The following is a 25,190-nucleotide window of genomic DNA, read 5'->3' as shown; positions in this document are numbered from 1 at the left end:
GTGCTGCGGCAGATGACGTTGACAGCGCCGAGAACAACACCTGGGCGGCGCCGGCGAGAGCGAGAGGCACGGCAGCGGCGGGCGGCCGCGTGACGGCGCGCGCGCGCGCGTCGCGTGAGGCAGCGCGTTAAGTGGCGCGCGTCGGGGCGGCGTGAGAAGATCCGCCGCGCAGGCACGGCGCGAGTGTGCGGGCGCTGCACGGTGCACGCGCTGCATCGCCCAGCGCAGGCGGGCAGCGCGGCACCAGAGCAGTGGGCGGCAGGGCAGAGGCGAGGCGAGCTCTCTGCGTGGCCTGGCGATGGCAGCCGCCGGCCATCGTCCATCCCTCCTCCCTACCTCACCACCCAGCGACACCTCACTCCGGTCCTCACACCTCATTCTGGCACTAACACACACACCACACTGCACCGCACTTGCCACAGCCACCCGGCATGCCGACCACGCGCGCGCTCAGCGCCCGCCTGCAGGCCACCACGCCCACGCCCGACGGCGCCGATGCTGGCGAGCTCACGCCGCTCAAGCCTTCACTCTCGGCACCGCGCCTCTTCCGCCGCACCACGTCGCAGCCGCAGCCGCTGCTCGGCGGCCGCCGCGCCTTTGCACGCACCGTGTCGATGCCCGCCGTGTACGCGCCCGAGGACGGCGCCGGCAGCAGCAGCGGCGGCAGCAGCGCACCGCGCACCCGCTCCGCACCGTCGTCGTCCGCGAGCAGCTCAAGCACGCCCAGCCGCCGCACGTCCGTCAGCCGCACACGCAGCAGCTGCGGCGCCGGCGACGGCGCGCCCGACGACGAGCCGCCGCACGCGCAGCGCGTCGGCGGCTGCAGCCAGGACAGCGAGGCGCTCGAGGCGCGCGACGACAGCAACAAGGAAAACGTGGCGCCGCTGCGCCAGGCGCTCGACATGACGGAGCGCCAGCGCATGGCCGAGGCGCGCGATGCTCAGGAGGAGGCCGTGGCCCGAAGAACCCGTGCCAGCGCCGCCTCGCCGATGCAGCGGCGCGCGCCGTCGCCCGCCGCGTCGGCGACGGCACGGCGCCTGGCGCGGCCCAGCATGAGCTCGTCTTCGTCGGCTCGCTCGCTGCGCAGTGACGGTGAGTCGTGCATGCATCGCACAGCCACACAGCATACTGACACCTGCGCCAGGCCCCGCGCGCTCCTTCTCCAGCACGTCGTCCTTCTCCGCCGGCGGCACCCGCAAGCGGCCACGCAACGCACACGACGACGAGCTCAGCTTCGAGGCACTCGCCGCCCTCACGCCCGGCGCATCCATGTCGCGCCTGCGCCTCAACGACGGCGCCGCATCGTCGTGCGGCGGCAGCATTGCCTCGCCGTCGGTGTCCAGCTTCTCCTACGCCTGCGACGACGAGAGCTACTTCTCCAGCCAGGGCACGGCGACCAGCTCGCTCTTCGAGAGCCAGCTCTGCGACAGCCAGGCGTCGCGCTGCCTCACGCCCGCCTCGTCGGTGCCCTCGACGCCGACACACCGCACCAAGGAGCTGCCGGCCGTCGAGGCGGCGCCGACATTCGCCAACGTCTACAGCCACGCTCGCGCGCTGCTGCGCTGCAGCTCCGGCACCGACGACGTCGACGAGGGCTCCGAGGCCGCTGCCGAGGTGCAGGTCGTGGGCCGCGAAAAGGAGCGCAAGACGCTGCAGCGCTTCCTCAACTCGCGCTTCGAGCTCTACCAGCACCTCGAGCACAGCGCCCACCCGGCCGGCGAGGGCGAGGCGCTCGTCGAGCTCGACGGCGCGCAGGACTCGGGCGCGCTGTACGTCTGCGGCATGCCCGGCACGGGCAAGACGGCGCTGCTGCGCAGCATCCTGGCGCAGCTGCGCGAGGACCAGCTGGCGCTGCCGGCGCCGCGCATCGCCTTTGTCAACTGCATGACCATCGAGCACCCACGTGCCATCTTCGCCAAGGTCCTGCAGGCTCTCGGCGAGCGCGACGACGTGCCGGCGTCGGCGGGCACCGACGCCGTGGCCGACGCACTGGCCGAGCGCGACCTCGGCGCTCTTGTCAAGGACCCCAAGCGGCGCACGCTCATCGTGCTCGACGAGATCGACCACCTGCTGCGCAACCGCGCACAGCAAAACGTGCTCTACCGCCTCTTCTCCTGGGCCGCCACCGCTGCGCCGAGCAAGAACGGCCGTGGCACGTGTGCGCTCATCGGCATTGCCAACTCGCTCGACCTCACGGAGCGCTTCGTGCCGCTGCTCGCCAGCAAGGGCGCGCCGCCGGCGCTGCTGCACTTCCGGCCCTTTGGCGCCGCCGAGATCGTCTCGGTCGTGCGCGCACGCCTCTGCGGCCTGCGCGAGCGCTACGACGGCGGCATCGTTGCCGAGGAGACGATGGACGTCGACCCGACGCCGGCGCTCTTCACGCCTGCCGCGCTCGAGCTCGCCGCCAAGAAGATCGCACAGGCCACCGGCGACCTGCGCAAGGCCCTCGACGCCGCACGCCTGGCCGTCGACGCCGTCGAGACGGAGCAGCGCAAGAAACTCCTCGCCGTGCCCGGCGCCGAGGACTCCGCCACGCTGCTGGCACACTTTACGCCCATCGACGCGCCCAAGGTCACGCCGGCACACATCCTGCGCGTGCTCAGCGCCGTGCTCGGCAGCCCGCAGCTGGCCAAGGTCCGCTCGCTCGGCCTGCAGCCCAAGCTCGTGCTCCTCGCCATCCTCGTCGCGCAGCGGCGCGCACAAGAAGGCCTGGCCGTGCTCGGCAGCGGCTCGTCTGGCAGCCAGGACGGCAGCAGCAGCAAGACGCGTGCGCTGCGCCTCGTCGACGTCGAGGCCACGTACGCCGCCGCCATCAAGAACGACGGCTGTGCCTTCTCGACGCTCGAGGCCTCGGAGTTTCTTGACGTCGTTGAGCTCCTCGGCGTGCACGGCCTCGTGAGCACAAGCGACGGCGAGTCCAACGCCGCTGCCGCCTCGTCGGCCGGCGCACGCCGCGCCAGCAAGAAGCAGCTGCAGGCGGCGAACCGCAGCGTGGCACTCGCCATCGGCGCCGACGAGGTGCTCAAGGGCATCACGACGCCGCCGCCTGCCTCGAGCGGCATCGCGCCGCAGACGTCGACGCTCGAGGCCGTGCGGCGCATGTGGAACGCCGAGGAGGAGCGCATCCGCCGCACGCGCGGCTGGGAGGCGCGGGCCCGCGAGATGCAGAGCGTGCGCGACGTCGAGCTCGGCGGCGGACGCATGGCCCAGGGCTCCTTCTAGTCGTTCCCGGACCCCCTTGATGCTTCATGACCCTCACACGTGTCTCCTTCACACTCTTGCAACATCATTTGCAACCGCACGACCCTGTCCACGCCTTCTCACGTAGTCGTCCCGCCCGCCGCTTCATCTTCCGCCCGATCTTCATTCATCTTCACGCATCGCTTGTCCCGCATATCCCGTCGTTGCCCGAATGCCATATCTACCCGGACGTGCGGGGTGACGAGATGTAGCGCACGGCGGTGACAGACGCAACCCATCGCATAGCGTGTCCTCTCGCACACGGGTTCCATCGGCGGCCCAGCGCATCGCATGCCCTCCCTCTCTTTCCCGTCGACCAACACGCCAGGCTACAGCGCAGATCAGTGTGATTTGCAGGGGGTGGTGGGATGGATGAGGCGCGACATGAGTGGGTGCAAGAGTGAGGGGAACGTGACAATAGAGGAAACAACACGCTTTTTATGCCGTGTACACCGGCTTGGCCTTGCGCGGGCCCTCGACCTGCAGGCGCTCGGCGCCCGTCTGGTAGATGCCGTGGCCGAACGTCGAGGCCGTGTTGATCCACTTGAGCGACGTCTTCTCGAGGTCGCGGCGCGACGTGTGGACCATGAGCGACTTGCGCACGGTGAGGATGCGCTTGCGCGGGCCGGGCACGGAGCCCTTGACCATGAGGAAGTCCTCGTTGACGACACCGTAGTGCGGGAAGCCGCCCATCGGCGTGATCGGCTTGTCTCCGATGTCTGCGGGGGGGTGTGAGAGGCGGCGCAGCGACGCGGCACACAGCACGACTCACCGAACGACGTGGAGCCGGAAGCCTTGTTGGAGCCAGTGTCGATGCGGTAGATCTTCTTGTTGAGCTCCGTGCGGTGGTGGTAACCGTCCTGACCGGCGCGCGGCACCGTGTACATGACCTCGGCCGGGTGCCAGGCACCAATGCAAGCAATCTGCGCTGCGTGTCAGACCCGCTCGCAAACCCACACACACCCACGCGACTCACCTTGCGGAGACCCTTGTGGGTCTTGCGCGGCAGCTTCTTTGTGCCCCAACGCGCCGTCACACCCTCGAAGCCGTGACCCCGCGTGACGGCAATGATGTCGACGTTCTCGTTCTCCTCGAACAGCGACTTGGCGTCGAACGTCTTCTCGAACGACGCCTTGGCGAAGTCGACCTTGTCGGCGACGCTGCCGCCGTTGACCTGGATCTCCATCATGTGCGCCTTCTTCTGCTTCAGGCCCGTCTTGCGGATCTGCGTGTGGGCAAGCACGCGCACGACGGTGCAGTACTTGCGGATGCGCTCGAGCTCGCGCGCGATGCCCGCGCCGTTGTTGGCCGAGTGCTTCTGCGCGTACTTGGTGAAGGCCTTCTTCTTGCTGCGGTACCAGTTCTTGTAGAAGCGGCGCTTGACCTCGTCGGACAGGTGCTCGGCCCACACAGTGGTGAGCGAGCGCAGGCCGCGCGGCGTCTCGACGTAGCCGACGACACCGACGACGACCATCGGCGGCGCCTCGATGACCGTGACGGCCTCGACGATCTCACGCTTGTGCATCTTCGAGCCGGGGCGGTCGAGGTCGCGCACGACGTGCGTCATGCCGGCCTTGTAGCCCATCATGGCCGTGAGGTGGACCGGCTTCTTGGCGTCGTCCTTGGGGAACCTGCAGCGAGCCGCGCATCAGCACTGCGGCTCTGCGGCTCGAGTGTGTGCGGCTGGCGCAGGTGCCGCTGCGTCTTCATCGGCCTGTCTCTCTGCGCACGCCGCGTCGCCATCTCGCTCGTCACATACCGCAGCTCCCTCTCGTCCACCTGCCCCTCTCCCGCATTCCTCTCCGCCTTCTCCCTGCTCTGCCACTGTCGCCACGCAACACTCACGACTTCACCTTTCCGCGGTGGCGGGCCGCGCGCTTGCGCGGCAGGAAGCCGGTGTGGCCGTCTGTGGGTCAGAGGAACGGGTGAGCGCCGGCCCGGGTGAGGCGGCCCACTGGCCGCGCAGCCGCGCATATATGCGCAGCATATGCACGGCCTGTGGTGCCGCATTTGTCGGTGCCACTCACGCCGGGGGTGCTCGAACTTGCAGTGCGACATCTTGAGGGACGGAGCAGGTAGGCGGGAGGAAGGAGTGGCGGCGCGGCGTGGCTCGAGGCAGCGGCGGCGCGGCGGGCGCGGCGGCGGCTGGCCGTCGAAGACGCCTCGGCCGAGACGGTCGCGGCGCGCGGCAGAAGGGGGGGCAGAGGAGTCGCGCGCGCGGTATGCCGCAGCGCCGCGTCTGCTGCTGCTGCTGCCAACGCTGGCGCCGCGCCGCTCACCGTCCGCCGTCCGCCGGCCGCGTCCGCTGCGCCACCTCTCGCTGCGATGCTGCCTGCGTGCTGCGCCGGCGGCTCGCTGCCGTGTGAGCGCGCCCCTGAACACGCCCTGTTCGCAAGGGCAGCACCTCGTCCAGCTCTGAGCGAGATGCTGCGTCCGCCTCTGCGCTGCTGCTGCGGCCACCGTGTTCCTTGCGCTGTTGTCTCTCGACCGTGCTGCCAGCCGCCGGAGCAGATGTGATGCGTGCGAGAGACGCGAGGGGCTCTCTGCACGGAAGAGGTGCGGCAGCCGTTGTGATCTCGCAGGTGAGACGGCAGGCGGGCATGCCCCTGGCGCCGCATCGGGAACTTCCCGCGCTTTTGCCACGCAGGCGCAGCGCAACAACAACTCAGACTCCCTACCTCGTCGCGTCTGCGCCGTCTAGACGCTCAAGGCGGCCGCCTGGAGCACACATCAAACACGGACGCGATGCTGCACCATATGGACAGCGCTTGTGACGAGGCACGCCGAATGGCATCGTCGCCCTCCAGAGCCCGACGCTCGGAGGCCAGTGACTGCTGCCTGCCGTATCTAGCCCCTGGATGTGAGTCGGAGTGAGCGAGATCTCAGGGCGAGGGCCGGTGTTCCTCTCGCCTTCGTGTTGCTCTCGGATGCGCAGACATCTCTGGCCGGTACAAGAGGCGCCCCTGGACACTCGCACCGTCCACCACACCCATCCCCGTTACCCTGCGCTCCCTCCATGCCGCCAAAGAAGAACTCGGCGCTGTACCAGGTGCGCCTCGTCGACCTCGTGCCGGCGCGCGCCGCCTTTCCCGCCGAGGCGCTGGCGTGGCTGCTGGCCGGGCCGGGCGGCCTGCGCGAGGCGTCCAAGCAGGTCGGCGTGACGCTCAGCGTCAAGGAAGGCCTGCAGCTCTGCCCCGTGCTGCTGCTGGCCAACCACAGCCGCGTGCTCGTCGTGCGCTTCGCCAGCCGGCAGCGCAGCGGCGTCGCCGAGGCCGCGGCGCGCGCCAAGTTCGGCGCTGCAGCATGTCTGCTCGCCGGCGAGCACACGCACGACGCCCGCCCCGTCCACGCCGTCGCCTTCCGGGGCACGCTCGTGGCGCTGCTGCTCTGGCGCCACGCCGGGCTGCGCCTGCGCCTGCTCGACCTCTCGAGCTTCTACTCGCTGCGGCGCGACATCGACCTGTTCCGCCTCATGTGCACGACGTTCACCAAGACGCGCGCCTGCTTCACGATGCACCTGACGCCGGCCGCCTTTGCGCAGGTGCCGCAGGGCGCGCCGCCGTCGGTGGCCAAGAACACCATCGCCGCCGCACGCGAGGCTGTGGCGACGTGGCAGCTGGCAGCGAACGCCAGCGGCCGGCTGCCCGCGCACATCCTGGCCCCGACACGCGCCTGCGCCGACAACCCGGCCTCATTTGTGCTCTCCACCTTTGCGCGCTCCGCCCAGACGCTCGACTTTCTCGCCGAGGCGCAGGCGGCGGCGCGCAGCGTGTACCTCTCGACGCCCAAGACGCGCGAGGCCAACGTCGAGCGCATCGCGACGCGCGTCGGCGACGGCGGCTGGCAGGTGAAGAACACGCGCTACCAGACGCGCATCGACGCCGACCCTCGCCAGCAGCTCAAGGTGTACCGTGCCGACGGGCAGCAGCTCGAAGGGCGCGCGCTCGCCCTCGTCGGGCGCCGCAGCAACCTGCGCGTGGCGGGCATGGCCGGGCAGCAGATGGAGATCGAGCGCATCGTCGTCGTCGGACGCGGCAGCCTCTCGGCGGCCGAGCTCGACTTCTGCCACTGGCTGCGCGACCAGATCCGCCGCGTCGAGGTCGAGGAGACAGGCCGTGGCGTGCTCCAGGAGCTCACGCACGACGTGCTGCCGCACCTCTACAAGCAGCTGCTCTTCAGCGCGCCGACGCCCATCGAGAACTACTGGGACTATCCTGCGCCGAAGGGCAGCAAGGCCTACTGGCTCATCACCGACTCGCACCTCAACGCCAGCCAGCGCAAGGCCGCGCGTGCCATGCTTGCGCCGCTGCCCGACGAGGAGGGCGATCCCGACGGCGCCATCGTGCTCGTCCACGGGCCGCCCGGCTCGGGCAAGACGGCCACGATCGCAGCGACGTGCGTCCAGTGGCTGGCGTGGGGCAACAGTCCGGCGGCGATCTACGTGACATGCCAGTCGTGAGTCTCAGTGCCGGGTGTGCCCAGCCTTGCCACACCTGCTGACGATGCAACAGCAACGCGGCGGTAAAGAACGTCACGCGGGCGCTGCGCCGCGAGGGCGTGCGCCACAAGATCATCGTCAGCAACGCCTTCCACGACGAGTGGCACGAGTACATGTACCGCGAGGACGTCGGGCAGCTGCTGCTCACCTGGGACATGGGCGAGGAGGACTTCCGTGCCCCGGACTACCCGCGCGTCATCCTCTGCACGCTGAGCCTCTTCTCGCACCCCAAGCTTGTCGACGGCACGTACCCGCTCTTCGCAGCGCGCCCGCCGAGTCTGCTCCTCGTCGACGAGGCGTCGCAGCTGCACGCGTCGGTGTACGGCGTCGTGATCCAGCGCTTCGAGGCGACGCTGGCGCGCGTGTGCTTCCTCGGCGACCCCAAGCAGCTGGCGCCGTACGGCTCCGAGACGATCAAGGCGGCCGACTGGAGCGTCTTCGAGATCACGGGGCGCCGCGTCAAGCCGCCGCTGCTGCTCAACACGAGCTACCGCCTGCCGCGTGCCCTCGCCGCCGTCATCTCGCGCCACGTGTACGACGGCCAGCTCGTCTCTGGGCCCGACACGTTTGCCGGCGCGCTGCAGGACTGCGTGCGCTTCGTGCACGTCAACTCCGTCGAGCACAAGCCGCTGGGCGGCACGTCCTACACCAACGCCGCCGAGGTGCAGGCCGTCGTGAACATCGCGCGCCGCTTTGAGAAGGCCGGCGTCGAGTGGCGCTGCCTCACGACATACGACGCCCAGCGCGTGAGTTGAGGCACCAATCTGTCCCATGCCGTGCTGACTCTTTGTCCAGGCTGAGCTCGAGGTGGCACTGAAGCGAGCTGGCCTCTCTGGCGATGCAGGTGAGCACGACGTTCTTGTCAGTGGCTGCCCACGCTGAACCTCGTGCAGACCGCGTCTTCAACGTGGACGCCTACCAGGGCCAGGAGGCGCAGGTCATCATCGCCAGCCTCGTGCGCGCGCCGCGCTCGCTCACCGACCGCGGCATCGCCAGCGTCGGCTTCCTGAGCAACATGCGCCGCTCCAAGGTGCTGCTCACGCGCTGCAAGCGCAGCCTCGTCGTCGACTCGAACCGCGAGCTGCTGGTGCACGACGCCCGCGGCGCTGCGACGCTCGTCGGACGCCTGGCGGCCGAGGCGGGGCCACACGCCTGGCTCGACAATTACCTCAACGCGCCCGATCAGGCGTTCCCGGGCCTGCACGACGCCAAGCGGCCGGCGGAGGTGCGTGGCCATGCCCAGCATGTCGCAGCGCCTGCATCGGCTCCCGACGTGGCCAAGCTCGGCCAGCAGCTGGGCGCCATCCAGCTCGGCCGCCCGGCGCTCGGCGCCGTGCAGCAGAGCGAGACACTCCAGCTTGCCCACCAGCTGCAGGCTGTCCGGCTCGACGGCGCCCTGCCTCCGCAGAGCGAGGCGCACAGGCTCAGCCAGCAGCTCGCTGCCCTCCGGCTCGACGGCCAGCCGCCGCACACGCGCCGCAGCCAGCGCCTGCAGGCCGCAGCGCCGGCGAAGGAGAGCGTCGTTGTCGGCGCCTAGAGTCTCCATTCCACATCTCCATACCCGTGCTTGTCACACTCCGTGGCCTCTGTAATCTATCGCTTCCCTGTGTGCGAGTTCGGGTCACATCTGTACAACCACGGTGCGAAACGCCGCGCGTCGCTGGCGTACCGGTTGCGTCCGCGCCTCGCGGCCAGCACCGTCTTCCAGTCCACCGTGCAAGAAGAGCAACGGCTAGACGAGAGGAGAGATGCTGCTCTCAGCTGCATTGTGATTGCAATAGCTGCACAGCATCGCACACGTTGAGCTGGCTGGGCGAGAGAGCGAGGCGAGCCGCCGGCCGCAGCGAGCCGGCGCCGGGTGCGGGCTTGCAGCCTGCGTGGCTGCCTTGCTGGGGTGCTGTGCTGCCGCTGGCTGCGTGCCGGCGGCCGAGGCGAGGCGAGTCCCGCGCGGCCGCAAGAGATCGCTCGCCGTGCTGCGCTGCGCTGCCGCTGTGCCGCCGCCGCCGTGCGACGCGCGCGCTACTTTTGCACTCCGTGCTTCTGCTCCTCCTCCTCCCGCTGCCCCCTCCCACCACCCCGCCGCGCCGCTCGGTCTCGAGCGCCGCACCACCCTCCTTCCCGCCTCTCCGCCCGCTGGTTCCGGTGCCGTCCGCTTGCACGAGGCTCGCGCCCGCGCCGCCTCTCTGCCTCCTCTGCGCCGGCTGGTCCGTGGCGCGTCCGTCTCGCCGCCCGGCCGCGTGCTGCCGTCTGCCGCTCCGCAGCACCGCGAGTGCCGCCCGCGCGCGGACACTCGCCGCACCCGCGCCCGCACGCCGCTGCGCCCCGCCTGGCCGTCGCCGGGCCGTGGCGCCGGCACCGCCGCCACGCGCGTGCCGCCGAGGACCAGCGGCAGCAGCAGCAGCGGCGCCGTCGCGGCCATGGGCGCCGCCAGCAGCGAGCGCAGCAGCGGGCGCCTCGCTGATACGCGGCCGCCGCCCGTCGGCGCGCTCGAGGACGGCAGCGGCGAGGTCACGCTCGTCGTGTACAGCGTCTTCATGGCCGCCACGTCGCTGCTGCTGCTGCTCCTCGCACACGTGCACCAGGTGCACTCGGGCAGCAGCGCCGCCGACGGCGCCGCGCCCGCCTTTGCGCTGGCATCGCCGCGCACCTGGCTCGCCGGCCTGCTCGCGGCCGTGGCGCGCCTGCACGGGCTTGTCGCATCGGCGGCGGCGCTGCTGGCGGCCATCGACATTCGCACGCTGCTGTGCACTGCCGCCGGGCTGGTCACGATCCTGAGCATCGGTGAGTGCGCGCTGTGCCAGCATCAGGGTCGCGCGACTGACGCGGCCTGCCAGCGTACTGGACCAACCCAAGCGACGCCTCCTTCCGCACCTACCTCGCCGACCTCTCGCTGCGCCAGCACCTGCGCCAGCTGCACGAGGACGCCGTGCCGCCGCAGCTGGCCGGCAAGGAGGCCGGCGCCGCCGAGCTCGACGCGCTCAGCCTCGGAGGCGCGGAGCCGGAGCGCTACGCCTCGCCGCACGTGCTGACGTTTGCGAACCGCATCTCCATCTCGCTGCGCACGCCGCCGTACTGCCGCCGCGACCTGGGCCTCTTCAGCGTCGTCTCCGTCACGCACGTGCTCACCGACGGGCAGCGCGGCGGCAGCACGTTCAGCTCGCGGCGCCCGGCGCCCGACGGCAAGGTCGACTGCGCGCACTGCGGCACCATGCACGCGCCCGGCTCGCAGCGCTCCTGGTTCATCGGCGCCTTTGGCCGCTGGTTCGGCGGCACGCTTAGCTGTGCGTTTGAGGCGCGCGCCGAGCGCCACGTGGCCGCAGAGAGCGCGGCGGGAGCGGCAGCGGCGCGGCCGTACGGCGTGCTCTCGCTGAGCTGCCAGGACGACGCAGCCACGGGTGAGTGCAGGCCCTGTCGCAGGTGTCGTGTGACCGCTCACACTCCTGCTCTAGACAACCCCGCCGCGAGCAGTGCGGACGGCAAGGATGACAGTGTCGACGACCACGCAGGCGACGCCCAGAGTGCCGCGCACGGCGACGCCTCTGCCGCCACGTCTGCGACCCGCAGTAAGGCTGCGCGGCGCAGGAAACACCCGCACAAGCCGCGGCCCAACCAGCCGCCGCCCGCCAAAGACCCAGATCGTGCTCCGCCAAACGAAGCCTCCGCTCAAGATGCCTCACCCACCACCACACCTCGCAGCGCAGATGCAAGCAGCATACACCCTCCTACGGATCCCACAAGTACACCCTCACAACAGAACAAAGCAACTAATGCCGGCGCCGCGTCTGCGGCGCCGGCCGAGAGCGACGCGGCGCCCTCGTCCGCGCTGGCTGCGCTCAAAAGCAAGCTCAGCACCTCGTCGTCGGCCGTGTCTGAGCTGCAGCAGCAGCTCGAGCAGCTGCACACGTCGTCGGACTCGACGCGCGTGCAGCTGCAGACGCAGCTCGACGAGCTGCGCGCGCGCAAGCGCGAAGACGACGCGGCGCGCATCGACCTGCGCGGGCGCATGAAGAGCCTCGACGAGAGCAAGCGACACGCCGAGGGCTCGCGCCGCGAGGCCGAGCGGCGCCTCAAGGCCGCGACGAGCCTGCGCGAGGCCATCGAAGGGCGCATCGAGAGCAAGGGCCGCGAGATGGAGGCGCTGCGCGAGCGCGAGATCGCCAGCGCCCAGCGCGTAGAGACGAGCAAGGAGCACCGCGTGCAGCGCAGCAAAGAGATCGAGGAAGAGATGCGCGCCAAGCACGAGGCAGAGACGGCGCTCGGCGAGGAGATCGAGCAGCTCAACGCCAAGCTGGTGGCGCTCGAGGAGCGCATCCTTGAAGAGGATGCCAATCTCGAAGCCACGCGCGAGCTCGCCGCCGAGCGCTACCGGTCCATGCTGCACGAGGCCTCGCTCGAGGCTGCGGCCAACCAGCAGCACGCTGCACTGGCAGGCCCGCTCGGACAGCACATGCACGGCGCGCCGCCGTCCGGCCACCTGTCGCACCTGGCGCCGTCGCACCAGTACGCGCCGCAGCAGCAGGTGCCGCACCGCATGTACCCGCTGCTCTCTGGCCCTGGCGACGGCACGCAGCTGCGCGACAGCGAGCCGTTCGGCCCACAGACATTCGACGCCGGCTGGGGTACGAATGGCGCGGACATGTACGGCATGCCCAGCGACATGCACGGCCTTGCGCCGCCGCGTCTCGTCGTCTCGAACGGCCGCGAGGCCGGCTTCGATCCGACGTTCGACCCCACTCGCTCCCTCGCCCATCGCAGCTCCGACGCCGACGCCGAGTTCCTGCCGTTCTTCCCCGACGACAAGGCGGAGGAGCGGCGCATCTCGAACGCCGGAGCGGACGCCTCGCTGCTGTCAACGCGCCGCGGGGCGCCTGGCCAGATGACGCTGCCGCCCTCGAACCTGCTGCCGCGCACGCCGCCGCCACGCGGCTTCCAGCCCAACGGCCCGCAGACGCCCTTCACGCCGCTCTCGCCCTTCTCGACGGACCTGCTGCCGAGCAATCTGTTCCTCAACACCGACGACGATGCCGGCCACGTAGGCATCCTGCCGGGCACGCGCTCGGAGCGCGTCGAGGCGGCGCTGGGGCGCTTCGGCCTCGACACGTCGGACACGTCGGATATGGAGGGCGGCGGCGGCTCGGACGCGGACACTATCGACGAGGCTGCCGAGCTGGAGCTCGGCGGCCCGCTCGAGGGGCTCGAGGCCGGCCAGACGCTCGCCGCAGGCGCTGGACAGTCAGACGCCGACGACCCGCAGACGGCCAAGGGGTCGCGCCGGTCGTGGTGGGGCGGCAAGGCGCGCACGCCGAGCAAGGAGGCGAGCGCTGCGGCTCCGGCCGAGGACGCCGAGGCCAGCAGCGACGCCGCCTCGGCAGAGCTCGACGCGTCGTCGAAGCGCCGCTCGCTCTCGCTCTTCCCCAAGCTGTCGCTGAACCCGGGCGCCAAGGCATTCCGCAGCTCGTCGCGCAAGCAGGCCGCCGGCGGCGCCGTGCCGATGCGCGGCCCGCTCGACTCGTGGCCCGTCGGCAGCCAGCCGGCGGTGCCGTCGGACTACGAGGCGGTGCGCCGCGCCTTCGACACGACCGTTGGCGCCGACGAGGAGCAGGGCCGCCGCTCGTGGAGCGCGTTCGACACGTGGGCGCACCAGGGCCAAGTCGCGCAGCACGAGCAGCAGCAGCAGCGAGCGATCCCGGCGCAGCAGCAGGCGGCGCATGCCCGCTTCGGCCGTGGGCCCTTCCCGCGCCACCCGTACCTGGCGGGGCAGAGTGGCCTGGGGCCGGGCGGCATGCGCTCGAGCTCCGACTCGCTGCCGCACGCCGCAAGCGCGGCGGCGAGCCGCGAGTGGCCGGGCAGCGGCGACGACGTGTTCAACCCGATCGCGCGCACGACGTCGCACCCGGGCTCGAGCGTGGCGTCGAGCTCGCCGTCGAACAGCGAGATGCGCAGCAGCCGCCTGCGCTCCTTCTTCCGCGCCGCCGACGGCAGCAAGGCCGCCGCTGCGCCCAAGACGTTCGAGGCGCCCGAGATGCTTACCCCGCCTGCCTCCGCCGGCGCCTCCCACGGCGACGCGGACGCAGACGAGGCGGGCGTGTCGGCGGCGTCGCCCAAGTCGAAGCGCTCGGCGTTCCGCTGGTAAGCATCCTCCCAAGGCTTCCTCCACCGTCGCTGCCGTGCCTCTGTCCAGATGTTGCGGCAGCCGCGTGTTTATGCAATGCGAGCCACCTCTATCCTAGTCTGCTGCGTGTGCATGTCTGATCGAGAGGGGCTGATCAGGGACGAGAGAGAAGGCGTGGGAGCAGGCACTACAATTGCAGCTTGAAGCGCCCGCTCTGTTTTGTAGTCGCTGTGCCCAAGGCCAATGCAAGTGCGCGCTCGGCCACGAGCCGGGCACCTGAGCAGTGTCGGGCGCGCAGGCTGGCCGGCGCAGGGCCGAGCGCCGCTTTTGAGGCGCCGAGCGCCTCCACCGCGCCGGCCAGTGACAGCCGGCCTCCTCTTGTCCCGCCCTCATCATCCCCTCGCATCGCCGCATTCACACCTACACACGCCTGCTCGCACCCGCACCGCGGCTGCGCCTCTCCGACCGTCGCTCGCTCGTGTCCGTGCGCCGTGATCGTCTGGCCCGCACGAGCGACGCACACGTCCGCCGCGCTGCCCAGCGCCGTGCGCGCGGCCCGCGATGAAGATCACCAAGGAGCCGCACCGGCTGGCCGAGGCGGTGAGTGGTGCTGCTGCACGGCGCTGCCTAGTCGATGTGGGTAGGGTGTACTGACCCACGCATGCAGACGGCCAACGTGCGCCTGCTCCTCGAGCGCATCACCGAGGCCAGCGACGATGAGCTGCCCGAGCTGCTCGACGGCATCTCCGAGTGGTGCTGGCCGCGCGGCGACCTGCACTACTGGTCCGGCACGCTGAACCGCTTCGACGACATCCTCGACGAGACGGTGCGCGACTACGACCTGCGCCGCCTGCAGATCAACGACTTCACGCCAAAGCGCAAGCTGCTCCTCGTCTCGCTGCTGCGCTTCTCGCGCCTGCTGCTCGAGAACTGCACGAACCGCAAGCTGTACAACTCGTTCGAGGTGCGTGTACCTGCGCCGTAGCAGCGCGATGTACAGCGACTGACCTCTCATGCAGCACCTCGATGCGCTGCTCTTCACCTCGGACCTCGACGTCTTCGAGGCGACGCTGCGCCTCGTGCTGCGGCCGGCGCAGCACTTCAGCACGCAGGGTGGCGTGCGCCACGGGCGCGGCACCTTCCTCATCTCGCCCGAGCGCCTGGCTACTCTGGCTGTGACGTGGGCACCGCGCGAGCACGGCTTCGAGCTGGTGGACCTCGTCAAGCCCGACGCTCAGGTGCCTGCCGAGATGCTCAACGTGCGCTTTCAGTTCTACAAGCGCGCACGCGCGGCTGAGGGCCCTGCAGTGGCGGGTCCGAGCCGCGCGGCAGAGACATCGGCGACGAGCGCCGCCGAGGCCTCGACGCCGGTGCGGCCTCGACCAGGGCGCGATGGCCGCGCCTCCGCGATGGCGAGCACGTCTGCTGCCGCTGGCCTGCTAGTCTCCTCAGCGGCTGCCACGCCGGCAGGTGCGTCCAGCGTCGGACAGGCGGCCCAGCAGCCGGCCGAAGGCATGACGACGATCGACCTGGGCTACTTGGGCGACTCGACACGCCGGCCCATGGACGTCCTCGCCGACGCCATCGAGCAGCACGGCATCCCGCCGGAGGACCACTTCGAGCTCTTTCAGAAGATCCGCCTCGCCATGAGCCTGCGCGATCCCGGCGCACGGCGACAGCTCGTCACCTGCCGCCTGCTCGCGATGGCATGCTACGGTGAGACCAGCCTGCCTGTCGCTCGTCCTGCCCTCATGCTGACCTCACGCCACAGCACACACCACATCCGAGTCGACGGCGTCGACGCAGCTCTTCCTGTACGAGCCCGACGTGGTGCAGCGCCTGACTGCGCTCGTCGACCCCGACCAGCGAGTTGGTCCCGACGTACAGAGCGGCGCCTTCTACGCCCTCGATGCGCTCGGTCGCTACCGCGGCAAGTTCAACGACGTGCTCAACGCCGTCAACGCCTCGATCAACCACGGCATCCTGCTGCACTGCCTGCGCGACCTCGTCGACGCGCTCGGCCGCCCCAAGGCTGCACAGCCCGACGGCGTGCTCATCGACGCGCTCTTTGGCTTCATCGGCTTCGTCACGTCGACGAACGTCGGCAGCAACATGGTCGTCAGCGCCGGCCTGCTGCCGCTGCTGATCCAGCTGCTCGAGGAGACCAAGCCCGAGACGTACCTGCTGCAGCGCACGGTCACGCGCGCGATCGGCCTGATCCACAGCGTCATCTACGCCTATCAGCCGTCGTTTGCGCTGTTCGTCGCGGCCAAGGGCATCGACGTGTTCGTGGCGCGCATCGAGCAGGAGATCAACCGCGACCTCGAGGTCGGCGCCGTTGATAAGGAGCTGGAGAAGGGCACGCTGGTCGAGGCCAGCCCCGACAGTCTGTACGGCCGCCTCTCCTTCGGCCGTGCACAGCTGCTGCGCGCGCTGCTCAAGACGACGCTGCACATGATGTCCGCGCCCGGCACGGCCGACGGCCTGCGCAACCTCATCGACAGCACGCTGCTGCTGTCGGTGAAGCGCATCATGCAGAACCGCCTCGTATTCGGCGGCCAGATCTTGGCCATCGCCGTCAACGTCATGGCGACGTTTGTGCACAACGAGCCGACGAGCCTCGGCATCGTGCAGGAGAAGGGCCTGCCCCAGGCCTTCCTCGACATGATCGACGCCGACATCGAGGCCAACTTCGACGTCATCGCAGCCATCCCCAACGCCGTCGGCGCGCTCTGCCTGAACCAGGCGGGCATCCAGATGCTCAACGAGCGGCCCGTCGTGCCGAAGCTCTTCGCCCTCTTCACCTCTGAGCGCCACACCAAGGTGCTTGCGGACCGCGAGAATGCATCGCTCTTCGGCTCGGGCATCGACGAGCTCGTGCGGCACCAGCCGGGCCTCAAGCAGTCTGTGCTCGACTGCATTCTCTCGACGCTCGCGGCCATCTATGCCGCCGGCGAGGCGTACGAGCTGCGCGACAGCGACAAGAAGCGCATGTACAAGCTGCAGACGGTGCCGCCCACGGCGGCGCCCGCGAACGACGAAGTCATGCAAGAGACTGGCGGTGCCTCGTCTGCGACGCAGGTCACGGCCGAACAGTCGCTGTCCGTGGCGCTCGCAGACGTCGTGATGGACGAGCCGGACATGTCCCTCGAGTCGCGCGACGACTCGGGCGGCGACAACGCCATCGTGTCGTACATCGACGTCATGTCGCGCTTCCTCGACGGCCTCTTCCAGACGGTCCAGCACTGCAAGGACTTCCTCAAGGCCGACGGCCTCGAGCGGTTGCTGCGCTTCTACCGCCTGCCGTGCCTGCCGTACGACTTTGTCAACAGCATGGGCAACGACAGCCTCGTGACGCTCATCCGCCTCATCGTCGAGGTCAGCCCGCAGAGCGTGCTCAGCGCCATTCTCCGCGAGCTGCGCAAGTCCATGACGGAGTGCACCGATCTCTGGGGCGCCGACGCACCGTCGCTCGCCTCTCTGCTGTCGCCCGAGTCGGCCGAGGCGGCCGAGGCGGCCACCAAGACGTTCCGCCGCCTTGTGCGTCTCAACGCGCACTCGCATCTGCTGGCCGACGTCGGACCGACGTTCGTCTTTGCCGGCGCCAAGCTGCCGCTCGTGTTCCTCCAGACTGTGAACTCAGCCTCATCGCCGACTGGACGCGAGCTGGCCTCGATCGCCGAGATCGGCGAGCTGCAGCGTCAGGCCGCCTGGCAGAACGTGTGCCTCAAGGCTGTGGCCCCGCCTGGGGAGCGTCGCAAGCCGCGCCGCTACGGTCGCGGCGCTCGCGCTGCCGATGCGAACGGCGCCACAGCGGACACGCCGTCCGGAGCAAACGAGACGAGCGAGACTGACCTGCAGAAAGTTCAGGGCCTGCAAGGCGTCCAGGGACAGAGCAGCGACGGCGCGGATCCCGGTCCGCTCACGTGCAACAGCACAGCGCTGCGCTACGTTGCGGCCTCGCTGCCGTCGGCTCTGACGACGTTCCTCGTCGAGACTACGCGCCTGTTTGTCCTGCGCCGCTCGAGCGACCAGAGCCTGCGCCGTCACGCCACCTCCACGGCCGCTGCCATCGCCGGAGTCGTCACCAAGAGCCTCGCGTGGCGCGACAGCGAGCAGACGCAGAACAGCTTCGCCTACGCGTGCGCGATGATCGGACAGGCGACATCACTGCTGTACGACGACCGCGCCGGCGCGCACCCGACCACCAACACGCTGGTGCTCATTGCCTTTGTGCGCGAGGGCGGCCTCGACGCCCTGCTCGGCCTCTACACGCGCTACAACGACGAGATCACGCGCCACTTCGACGAGGACGGCAAGGTGCGCGAGGTCGGCGTCCACGACGGCCTGCGTCTTGGCCACATCTACAGCGGCCTCGGAGCCTGCCTCAAGATGCTGCACCTGCTCAGCGCCCACCGCACGCTCATGGACCCGACGGCCACTGCGATTTTGACATCGAAGGACGACGCGGATCGCCGTGCAGCAGAGTTCTTCCTGCCGCACGAGTTCCTCGTCCGCCTGCGTCTGGCCATCCTGCCGGCGCTGCGCCTGACGTGGGACTCCAAGTGGTTGCCCAACGCGCCGTTCACGCTCAACCGCTCCGTCAACCAGACGATGCTGCAGATCCTGCTGGGCGAGGGCGAGGCGCCCGCGCCGCGCCGCGAAGGCGCAAGCAGCGGCAGCGGAGCGGCCAACGGCAGTGGCAGCAACGCGCAGCCCGACGGCGTGCGCCAGCTCAACTCCATCCAGGCCGCACTCGCCGGCCTCACCGGCGCGCTTGGCGGACCGCCTCCAGGTAGCCGCGCTCACGGCCACGGGCACGACTTTGCGCAGCCGCGCTCGCGCCTGGCGGTGCAGCCCGACGAGAACCGCACGCGCGAGCTCACCGACATGGGCTTCCCACGCGCCGCCGCACGCGCTGCTCTGACGCGCTGCAACAACAACCTCGCTCTGGCCGCAGACTACCTCCTGAGCGTGAGTCTGCCCGCCTGGCGCCGCTGACGAGATGCTGACGCGCCCTGCAGCACCCTGAGATCGTCGCGAACCCTGGGCCGGAGATCGAGCTGCCGCCGTCGGACAGCCAGTCGGAGGCACCGTCGGAGGCGGCGGCCCCTGCTGCTGTGCCGGACGCTCCCGCGGCAGCGCCTGCCGAAGGCGCAGCCGGCGCGCCCGCCGAGGCCGCTCCTGCTGTCGCAGCGACCGCCGACGGCGACACGCAGATGACGGACTCTGCTGCACGTGCGACCGCAAGCGATGACGAGGGCTCGCACAGCTCGGAGGACGGCGACATGAGCTCGGCCGACGCAGCGCGCAAGACGGCCAACGATGCGGCGCTCGCGCAAGTCAAGGACGAGAAGGAACGCCTCGACAAGCTGCGCAAGGAGATCGGCGAGACGCTGGCGCCGCGCATCATTGCGCTGGCCGACCAGCATGAGGGCCTCGTCTTCGACGCCAAGGTCGCCTTCAGCATCGTCGCCACCGACGCGGCCACCACGGTCGAGACGATCAACTCGCTGCTCGCGCAGCTCGACGTGCCGCGTGAGCAGGCCTTTGGCGAGGGCGAGAAGCGCATCGCGATCCGCCTGCGCATTCTTGCGCTCTTTCTCAACGATGCCGTTACGATGAAGCGCCTGCACAAGGACTCGGCCAAGGCCATCATGCTCAAGCTCGGCCAGCTCGCGCAGGACTACGACTCGCGCGCATCGGCGGACTCGCACCCGGCTTGGCTTGCGCCGACGCTGCTGGTGGCGTGCTCCGTGCTGGGCCTCGACGAGAACCCAGCCGAGGCGACAATCTCGCAAGAAGAGGACCCGGCGAAGCTCGAGGCCGCTGGCCGCGCGCCTGTCCTGGAGGCGCGGCAGTTCAACGACGAGTCGCACGTGCTCTTCAAGCTGGCGATGCACTGCCTCGAGCACGCCACGTCGCTCTCGCGCGGCGACCTGCTTGCAGTCTACCGTCTGCTCGTCATTCTCACTCGCCGCCACAGCGTCGCAGCCGAGTTTGTGCGCAGCGGCGGAGTGCCGGCGCTCTTCAAGCCGTTCTCGACGCTCAGCACCAAGACCGTCTCCGGCTGCCAGGCGCTCGTCGTGCTGGTGCTGCGGCAGGTCATCGAGGACCACGCGACGCTGCGTGCCTCGATGGAGCAGGAGATGCGCGCCTGGCTCAGCATCGCGCGCCAGAAGGTCATCGACACCAGCTCGCTCACGCGCAACCTCAGCAGTGTCATGCTGCGCGACCCGGACATGTTCATGGCGCTTGCGCAGGAGCACCTCGAGATGATTGACCTCGTGCCGGCCAAGTCGCAGGGCATGTTGCGCCTCAAGGCCCGCGACGAGACGCTGCCCAGTGCTGCCGAGGAGGAAGACGCCGATCAGGCGCCGCCTTCGCCAAGCAAGGCCGGCGCGCCTGCTGCCGATCTCGACCTGCCCATGAATGAGGCGGGCGACGCCAAGGACGCCGCCAACACGTCCGCGCCGTCCGCAGAGCTCGACACGACGATGAACTTCCTGCTCTCGGAGCTGCTCAAGGCCACTCGCGAGCAGGCCGCAGCGGCTTCGAAGAAGGCGAGCGAGGGACAGGCCAAGTCGCCCAGCCTCACGCTCCAGCCGCTGGAGCAGGCACCGGGCGGCACAAACGCGGACCAGCCGGCGCCCTCGGCCGCCGAGCAGGAGCAGGTGGACGAGGCGGCCGACAGCCAGTACTTCTACACATGCTTCCTCATGCAGTGCCTCGCCGAGCTCCTCTCGTCGTACGTGTCGGCCAAGACGTGCTTCGTCAACTTCAGCCGCAAGCGGTCGGCCGCGCGCGACCTCGGCACGCCGGCGGCCAAGGGCAAGGGACCGCAGCACCTGCTGGGCTTCTTCCTCTCGGAACTCGTGCCGATCGGCTTCCTGCGCTCGACGGAGCACACGGAGATGCGCAAGCTCATGGCGCAGTCGAACTGGGCCATGAGTGTGCTTGTCGCGCTCGCCGCCGACGTGACGGTGCACCCGGACCTCAAGCAGGTCATGCCGGAGCTCGTCACCGTGCGCAAGCTGCTGCTCGACGGCATCGCCAAGGCGATCAAGGACGCTTCGACGGCCAGCGAGCCCGTCGAGGTGCGCTACGGCCGCCTGTACGCCCTCGCCGACCTGTGCTACCGCCTGCTCACGGCGCGTCCGAACCACAATCCGGCGGCTGGCGGCGCGCGGCCCGCAGAGGACCTGGCCTTGCACATGGCCAAGACGATGCTCGAGAAGAACTTTGTCGGCGTGCTCACGAGTGCGCTGGCCGACGTCGACCTCAACCTGCCAATGGTCAAGTCGCTGCTCGACCGCATCCTCAAGCCGCTTGAGCACCTGACCAAGGTCGCCATCAAGATGGGCAAGGCCGAGCGCAAGAACGCTGCAGCGAGCGGCACAGGCGCGGCCGCTGCGCGCGCCAATGTGACGGCCGACTCGGTGCAGGAGTACTCGGACGAGTACGACTCGATGGACGAGGACGGCGAGTCGGACCACAGCTCGGACGACGACGAGGGCCACGCGCGCGAGGAGACGCCGGACTTCTACCGCAACAGTGCGCTCGGCATGCATGCGTCGGAGAACTTCGTCGAGCAGCCCGGCTCCGACGAGGACTCGGAGGACGACGAGATGGACATGGAGATGGAGTACGACAGCGACGAGGACGGCAGCGACATGAGGTGAGCATGCGCGAGGGCGTGGTGCGCTGAGCTGTCCTGCTGACCGCGCCTCTCGCAGCGCCGACGAGGAGGACGAGGAGATGGAGGGCGTCGTCGAGATCATCGAGGAGGACAGCGATGACGACTCGGAGAGCGGCGAGGACGACTCTGATGACGATGAGGACGACAGCGGCGAGAGCGGCTCCGAGATGGACGAGGGTTCGGAGCTCGACGGCGCGGCCGAAGAGTGGATCCTGGTGCGCGGCGTGTGCCTTCGTCGTAGACTCAATCTGCTGACACGCGCTCCCGAGCAGGACGCCGAGGGCGACGAGGATGCAGAGGACCAGGCGCTGGACTTTGTCGCTGGCGAGGACGGCGAGGAGGCCGGCTGGACCGACGAGCTGCCCGACGTGCTGCGCGACACGCGCGTCCTCGCCGACAACATCGACGACCTCGACCCCGATGAGGAGGAGGCCGAGGAGGACTTCGACGAGGAGGCCGACTCGTTTGACGAGCACTACGACCACGACGAGCTGGCGCACCTCGAGCTCGCCGAGGCCGCCAACGTCGTGGACCCGGGCCCGGAGGATCGCTTCGGCGCCACCTGGGCCTGGGCGCGTGCGCCGATCGGCAGCGGCCGTGGCGGACCGGGCGGCGTGCCCATGCTGGCGCCCAGCCTATTCCACGGCGGCGGCGTCGGCGCCGCGCTGCCGGCGCCACGGCGCAACATGCGCATGCTCGACTACGAGGCGAGCTTCATGGCAGGCATGGCCGGCGCCGCGCGTTCGCGTGGCGCCGGCGGTGCCGAGGACCTCGCTTCGCACCCGCTGCTCGTCGACACGTCGCGCACGCAGAGTGGACCTCGCAGCGGCCACGACCGTGGACACGCCCATGACTGGTCGCATCACGGCGGCTACAGCGACACCTGGGGCCGCTCGCTCGAGCAGCTGATGTCCTCTGCAAACCACGGCGAGGGCGCCGAGATGCAGGCGCTGATGAATCTGCTGTCGTCGCATGGGCCGCGCGAAGTGCCCGGGGGCGTCCAGCTCCATCTGGTCCACGACGACCAGGGCCAGCCTGTTATCAGCGTGGGCAACGCCGCGCGGCCGCGCAGCACCGATGTGGCCCTGCCTGACGCACGGCCTACCGACGGCTCTGCGGCTGCAGCAGCTCGCATCGACCCCGTTGCGGCTGTGCAAGAGTTCTCGCCCATGCCGACCTCGACACGCTGGTCAGAGGCCGCCCGCATCGTCCACGGCCCTGCCGTTGTCGAGCGCGCTGCACGTCTGCGCCCGCACACAATCAACGCGCTGCTGCCGGGCCTGCGTCGCTCTCAGGCGGGCGCCAAGGCCAAGAAGGATGCGCAGATCGCCGAAGAGGCTACGCGCGCCGAGCAAGAGGCCCAGAAAGTCCTCAAGGCAGTGAAGGAAGCACACGACCTCGAGACTGCAGAGCTGCAGGCCGCCGAGCAGAGAGCTGCTGCCGTGCAGGAGAACGCGGCCGACGCAGAGGCCGAAGAGCGCGCGCTGGAGGCGGAGGCCATTGCTCTGTCGCAGCAACAACTCAGCGAGGACATCGAGATGGCCGACGAGGCCGGCGATGACTCCGGCGACTCTTCGCAGCAGCCCAATCTCGAGCTCGACTCGCTGCAGCGCAGCCTCGGCGAGCTGGACCGCAGCGTGGCCGGCACGGAGGAAGCCGACCGCAGCGCCGTGCCGGCGGACGCGCAGAGCGGCGCCGCTGCCGACGCCGGCGCGGCCGCCGCACCTGCTCCCGCCGCACGCATCACCACGACGGTGCACGGGCGCGAGGTGGACATCACCGACACCGGCATCGACCCCGAGTTCCTCGAGGCGCTGCCCGACGACATGCGCGAAGAGGTGCTGAACCAGCACTTCCGCGAGCGCCAGGCGTCTTCCACGGTGGCTGCGGCCGACTCGAACATTGCGCCGGAGTTCCTCAACGCCCTGCCGCCGGAGCTGCGCGCAGAAGTGATCCAGCAGGAGGCTGCCGAGGCGCGCCGACAGCAAGGCGGCGCGGCCGGCAGCAGCGCCGAGGCTCGTGCGGCCGGCGCTGCACGCGACGCAGAGGCTGCGCAAGGCACGCTCGTAGGCATGCTCGATCGCCTGCGCCGTATCGGAGGCCGCGACGAGAACGAGATGCTCGAAGGCCTGCCTTACTCTGTCGTCGACGACGTCCTCGCCCGCCGCCAGCAGCGCCACGCGCAAGACGGCCGCGGCGCCAATGGCCGTCGCGGCGCTGGCGCTGCGGGCGCGCAACCGGGCGGCGAGGCCGCGGCCCCGCAGAAGACGCGCGACGCCATCCAGGTGCTCGACAAGGCCGGCGTGGCGACGCTCGTGCGTCTGCTCTTCTTCCCGCAGATGAACAGCCGCGCCACGGGCCTGCACAAGGTGCTGGCCAACCTGCAGGAGAACGCCAAGACGCGCGCCGAGCTGCTCAACCTCCTGCTGCTCGTGCTCGCCGACGGCACCAGCGACACGAATGCCGTCGACAAGTCGTACGCGTCCATGACGGCGCGTGCAAGCAAGGGCAGCATGCTCGCCAACGCCGCCGTGACGCCCAGCCGGCCGACGCCGAGGCGGCACAACTCGACGCCCGGCGGCCTGCAGCTGGCCACTCCGGCGGCGCCGGCGCCGACGATGGCGCCGATCTCGCGCACGGGCGACGAGGCGCCGTTCCTCATCGCGAGCCGCACGATCGACGCGCTGCTGCACCTCACGGCGCACAACGAGCAGGCTGCGCTGTACTTCCTGCGCGACGACCCGCGCGCCAGCAAGAAGCTCAAGGGCAAGGAGCGCAGCTCGGCGCCAGTCAACGCACTGCTGGCACTGCTCGCCAAGCCGGCGATTCTCTCGAACGCACAGCTCGTCGAGTCCCTCATTGCTCTGTAAGTGACGTCTCGCGCGCCTGATGTCCACCTCTAATCATGCCCTCCTCCACAGGCTCAAGACGGTCACCGAACCGCTGAACGCACTCGCCGCCGCGCAGAAGCCTGCCGCCGAGAGTGCCGCCGCCGACGCCGCCCAGCCCGGAGAGGCCGCGGTGGAGGGTGCCGCCGCACAGACGAGCGAGGCGGCGCCGGCCGCTGCGGCTGAGGCCGGGCCCAGCGATGCGCCCGCGGCTGCTGCGGACACGGCCGAGTCGGGCGCCCTGACGACAGCGCCGGCCATCCCTGCCGAGCGCATCGCGGCCGTCGTGCGCCCGCTCGCGACGGCAATCAGCGCCAAGGGCTTCCAGCACACGCTCGCCGTCGCGTCGAACCTGACGACGGTGCCCGGCGGGCGCGAGACGGTCTCGGACGCGCTGCGCCGCGAGGCCGACGCCGCGGGCCGCACGCTCGTCGCAGAGCTCGACGCGCTGCTGGCGACGCTGCCTGAGCCGCCGAAGCTGGCGGACCAGGAGGACGAAGCCAAGGCAGACGCCAGCGCCGACGCCGCCACGCACGCGCGCATTCAGAGCCCCGCGCTCACGGCCATGGCGAGCCCGGCGAGTGCGCAGACGGTGCTGCTGCGCTCGCTGCGTGCGCTCGACTGGGTCGTCACGCGCCCGCAGCCGGGCGCGTCGCTGAGCTCGTAATGCGGCTGTTCCCTTCCATACATGATCCGTGTCCCTACTCACTACTACGTTCCGCCACCTCAATGAACCGATTCTGAAGCTTTTGC

The 25,190-nt window shown here is 70.0% G+C and overlaps 5 protein-coding genes across 5 annotated transcripts; 4 read left to right on the top strand and 1 right to left on the bottom strand.

Moving 5' to 3' along the window:
* The first annotated feature begins 1,004 nt into the window (after window positions 1–1,004).
* Window positions 1,005–3,428, top strand: FA09DRAFT_315927 (P-loop containing nucleoside triphosphate hydrolase protein). Its single transcript, XM_025740825.1, has 2 exons — window positions 1,005–1,092; window positions 1,145–3,428. The coding sequence occupies exons 1-2, from the start codon at window positions 1,053–1,055 to the stop codon at window positions 3,220–3,222; spliced, it is 2,118 nt and encodes a 705-aa protein (XP_025600538.1). The 5' UTR covers window positions 1,005–1,052; the 3' UTR covers window positions 3,223–3,428.
* Window positions 3,429–3,570: 142 nt separating this feature from the next.
* On the bottom strand, window positions 3,571–5,319 carry FA09DRAFT_328364 (ribosomal protein L3). The gene is made up of 4 exons (XM_025741741.1): window positions 5,268–5,319; window positions 4,217–5,146; window positions 4,013–4,163; window positions 3,571–3,959 (listed from the first exon to the last, which is right to left on the bottom strand). The coding sequence occupies exons 2-4, from the start codon at window positions 4,823–4,825 to the stop codon at window positions 3,679–3,681; spliced, it is 1,041 nt and encodes a 346-aa protein (XP_025600537.1). The 5' UTR covers window positions 4,826–5,146; window positions 5,268–5,319; the 3' UTR covers window positions 3,571–3,678.
* A 738-nt stretch (window positions 5,320–6,057) lies between these two features.
* Window positions 6,058–8,797, top strand: FA09DRAFT_211494 (P-loop containing nucleoside triphosphate hydrolase protein). The gene is made up of 3 exons (XM_025739490.1): window positions 6,058–7,695; window positions 7,752–8,484; window positions 8,534–8,797. The coding sequence occupies exons 1-3, from the start codon at window positions 6,257–6,259 to the stop codon at window positions 8,618–8,620; spliced, it is 2,259 nt and encodes a 752-aa protein (XP_025600536.1). The 5' UTR covers window positions 6,058–6,256; the 3' UTR covers window positions 8,621–8,797.
* Window positions 8,798–10,111: 1,314 nt separating this feature from the next.
* FA09DRAFT_358993 (hypothetical protein) lies at window positions 10,112–13,871 on the top strand (the record flags this gene model as incomplete). Its single annotated transcript, XM_025745038.1, has 4 exons — window positions 10,112–10,519; window positions 10,573–11,133; window positions 11,188–11,301; window positions 11,500–13,871. Exons 1-4 carry the CDS (start codon window positions 10,156–10,158, stop codon window positions 13,869–13,871), a joined length of 3,411 nt encoding a protein of 1,136 aa, XP_025600535.1. The 5' UTR covers window positions 10,112–10,155.
* A 353-nt stretch (window positions 13,872–14,224) lies between these two features.
* On the top strand, window positions 14,225–25,184 carry FA09DRAFT_315924 (DUF913-domain-containing protein). Its single transcript, XM_025740824.1, has 8 exons — window positions 14,225–14,450; window positions 14,518–14,814; window positions 14,870–15,566; window positions 15,622–18,824; window positions 18,875–21,528; window positions 21,587–21,764; window positions 21,822–24,415; window positions 24,471–25,184. The coding sequence occupies exons 1-8, from the start codon at window positions 14,412–14,414 to the stop codon at window positions 25,102–25,104; spliced, it is 10,296 nt and encodes a 3,431-aa protein (XP_025600534.1). The 5' UTR covers window positions 14,225–14,411; the 3' UTR covers window positions 25,105–25,184.
* The last annotated feature ends 6 nt before the right edge of the window (window positions 25,185–25,190 follow it).

The sequence above is a fragment of the Tilletiopsis washingtonensis genome (genome assembly GCF_003144115.1).
Source record: "Tilletiopsis washingtonensis strain MCA 4186 unplaced genomic scaffold FA09scaffold_4, whole genome shotgun sequence".
Classification (NCBI taxonomy): domain Eukaryota; kingdom Fungi; phylum Basidiomycota; class Exobasidiomycetes; order Entylomatales; genus Tilletiopsis; species Tilletiopsis washingtonensis.
This window is presented reverse-complemented; position numbering and strand designations above follow the sequence as displayed.

Bases quoted from the DNA above. Each gene is read 5' to 3' on its own strand.
- FA09DRAFT_315924 (XM_025740824.1), top strand. From the start codon at position 14,412: ATGAAGATCACCAAGGAGCCGCACCGGCTGGCCGAGGCG. The intron at 18,825-18,874 runs GTGAGTCTGCCC...CGCGCCCTGCAG, and splicing joins CCGCAGACTACCTCCTGAGC to CACCCTGAGATCGTCGCGAA. The intron at 24,416-24,470 runs GTAAGTGACGTC...CCTCCTCCACAG, and splicing joins GTCGAGTCCCTCATTGCTCT to GCTCAAGACGGTCACCGAAC.
- FA09DRAFT_211494 (XM_025739490.1), top strand. From the start codon at position 6,257: ATGCCGCCAAAGAAGAACTCGGCGCTGTACCAGGTGCGCCTCGTCGAC. The intron at 7,696-7,751 runs GTGAGTCTCAGT...ACGATGCAACAG, and splicing joins ATCTACGTGACATGCCAGTC to CAACGCGGCGGTAAAGAACG. The intron at 8,485-8,533 runs GTGAGTTGAGGC...CTCTTTGTCCAG, and splicing joins CGACATACGACGCCCAGCGC to GCTGAGCTCGAGGTGGCACT.
- FA09DRAFT_328364 (XM_025741741.1), bottom strand. From the start codon at position 4,825: ATGGGCTACAAGGCCGGCATGACGCACGTCGTGCGCGACCTCGACCGC. The intron at 4,164-4,216 runs GTGAGTCGCGTG...CACGCAGCGCAG, and splicing joins CCCACAAGGGTCTCCGCAAG to ATTGCTTGCATTGGTGCCTG. The intron at 3,960-4,012 runs GTGAGTCGTGCT...ACCCCCCCGCAG, and splicing joins TTCCGGCTCCACGTCGTTCG to ACATCGGAGACAAGCCGATC.
- FA09DRAFT_315927 (XM_025740825.1), top strand. From the start codon at position 1,053: ATGAGCTCGTCTTCGTCGGCTCGCTCGCTGCGCAGTGACG. The intron at 1,093-1,144 runs GTGAGTCGTGCA...CACCTGCGCCAG, and splicing joins TCGCTCGCTGCGCAGTGACG to GCCCCGCGCGCTCCTTCTCC.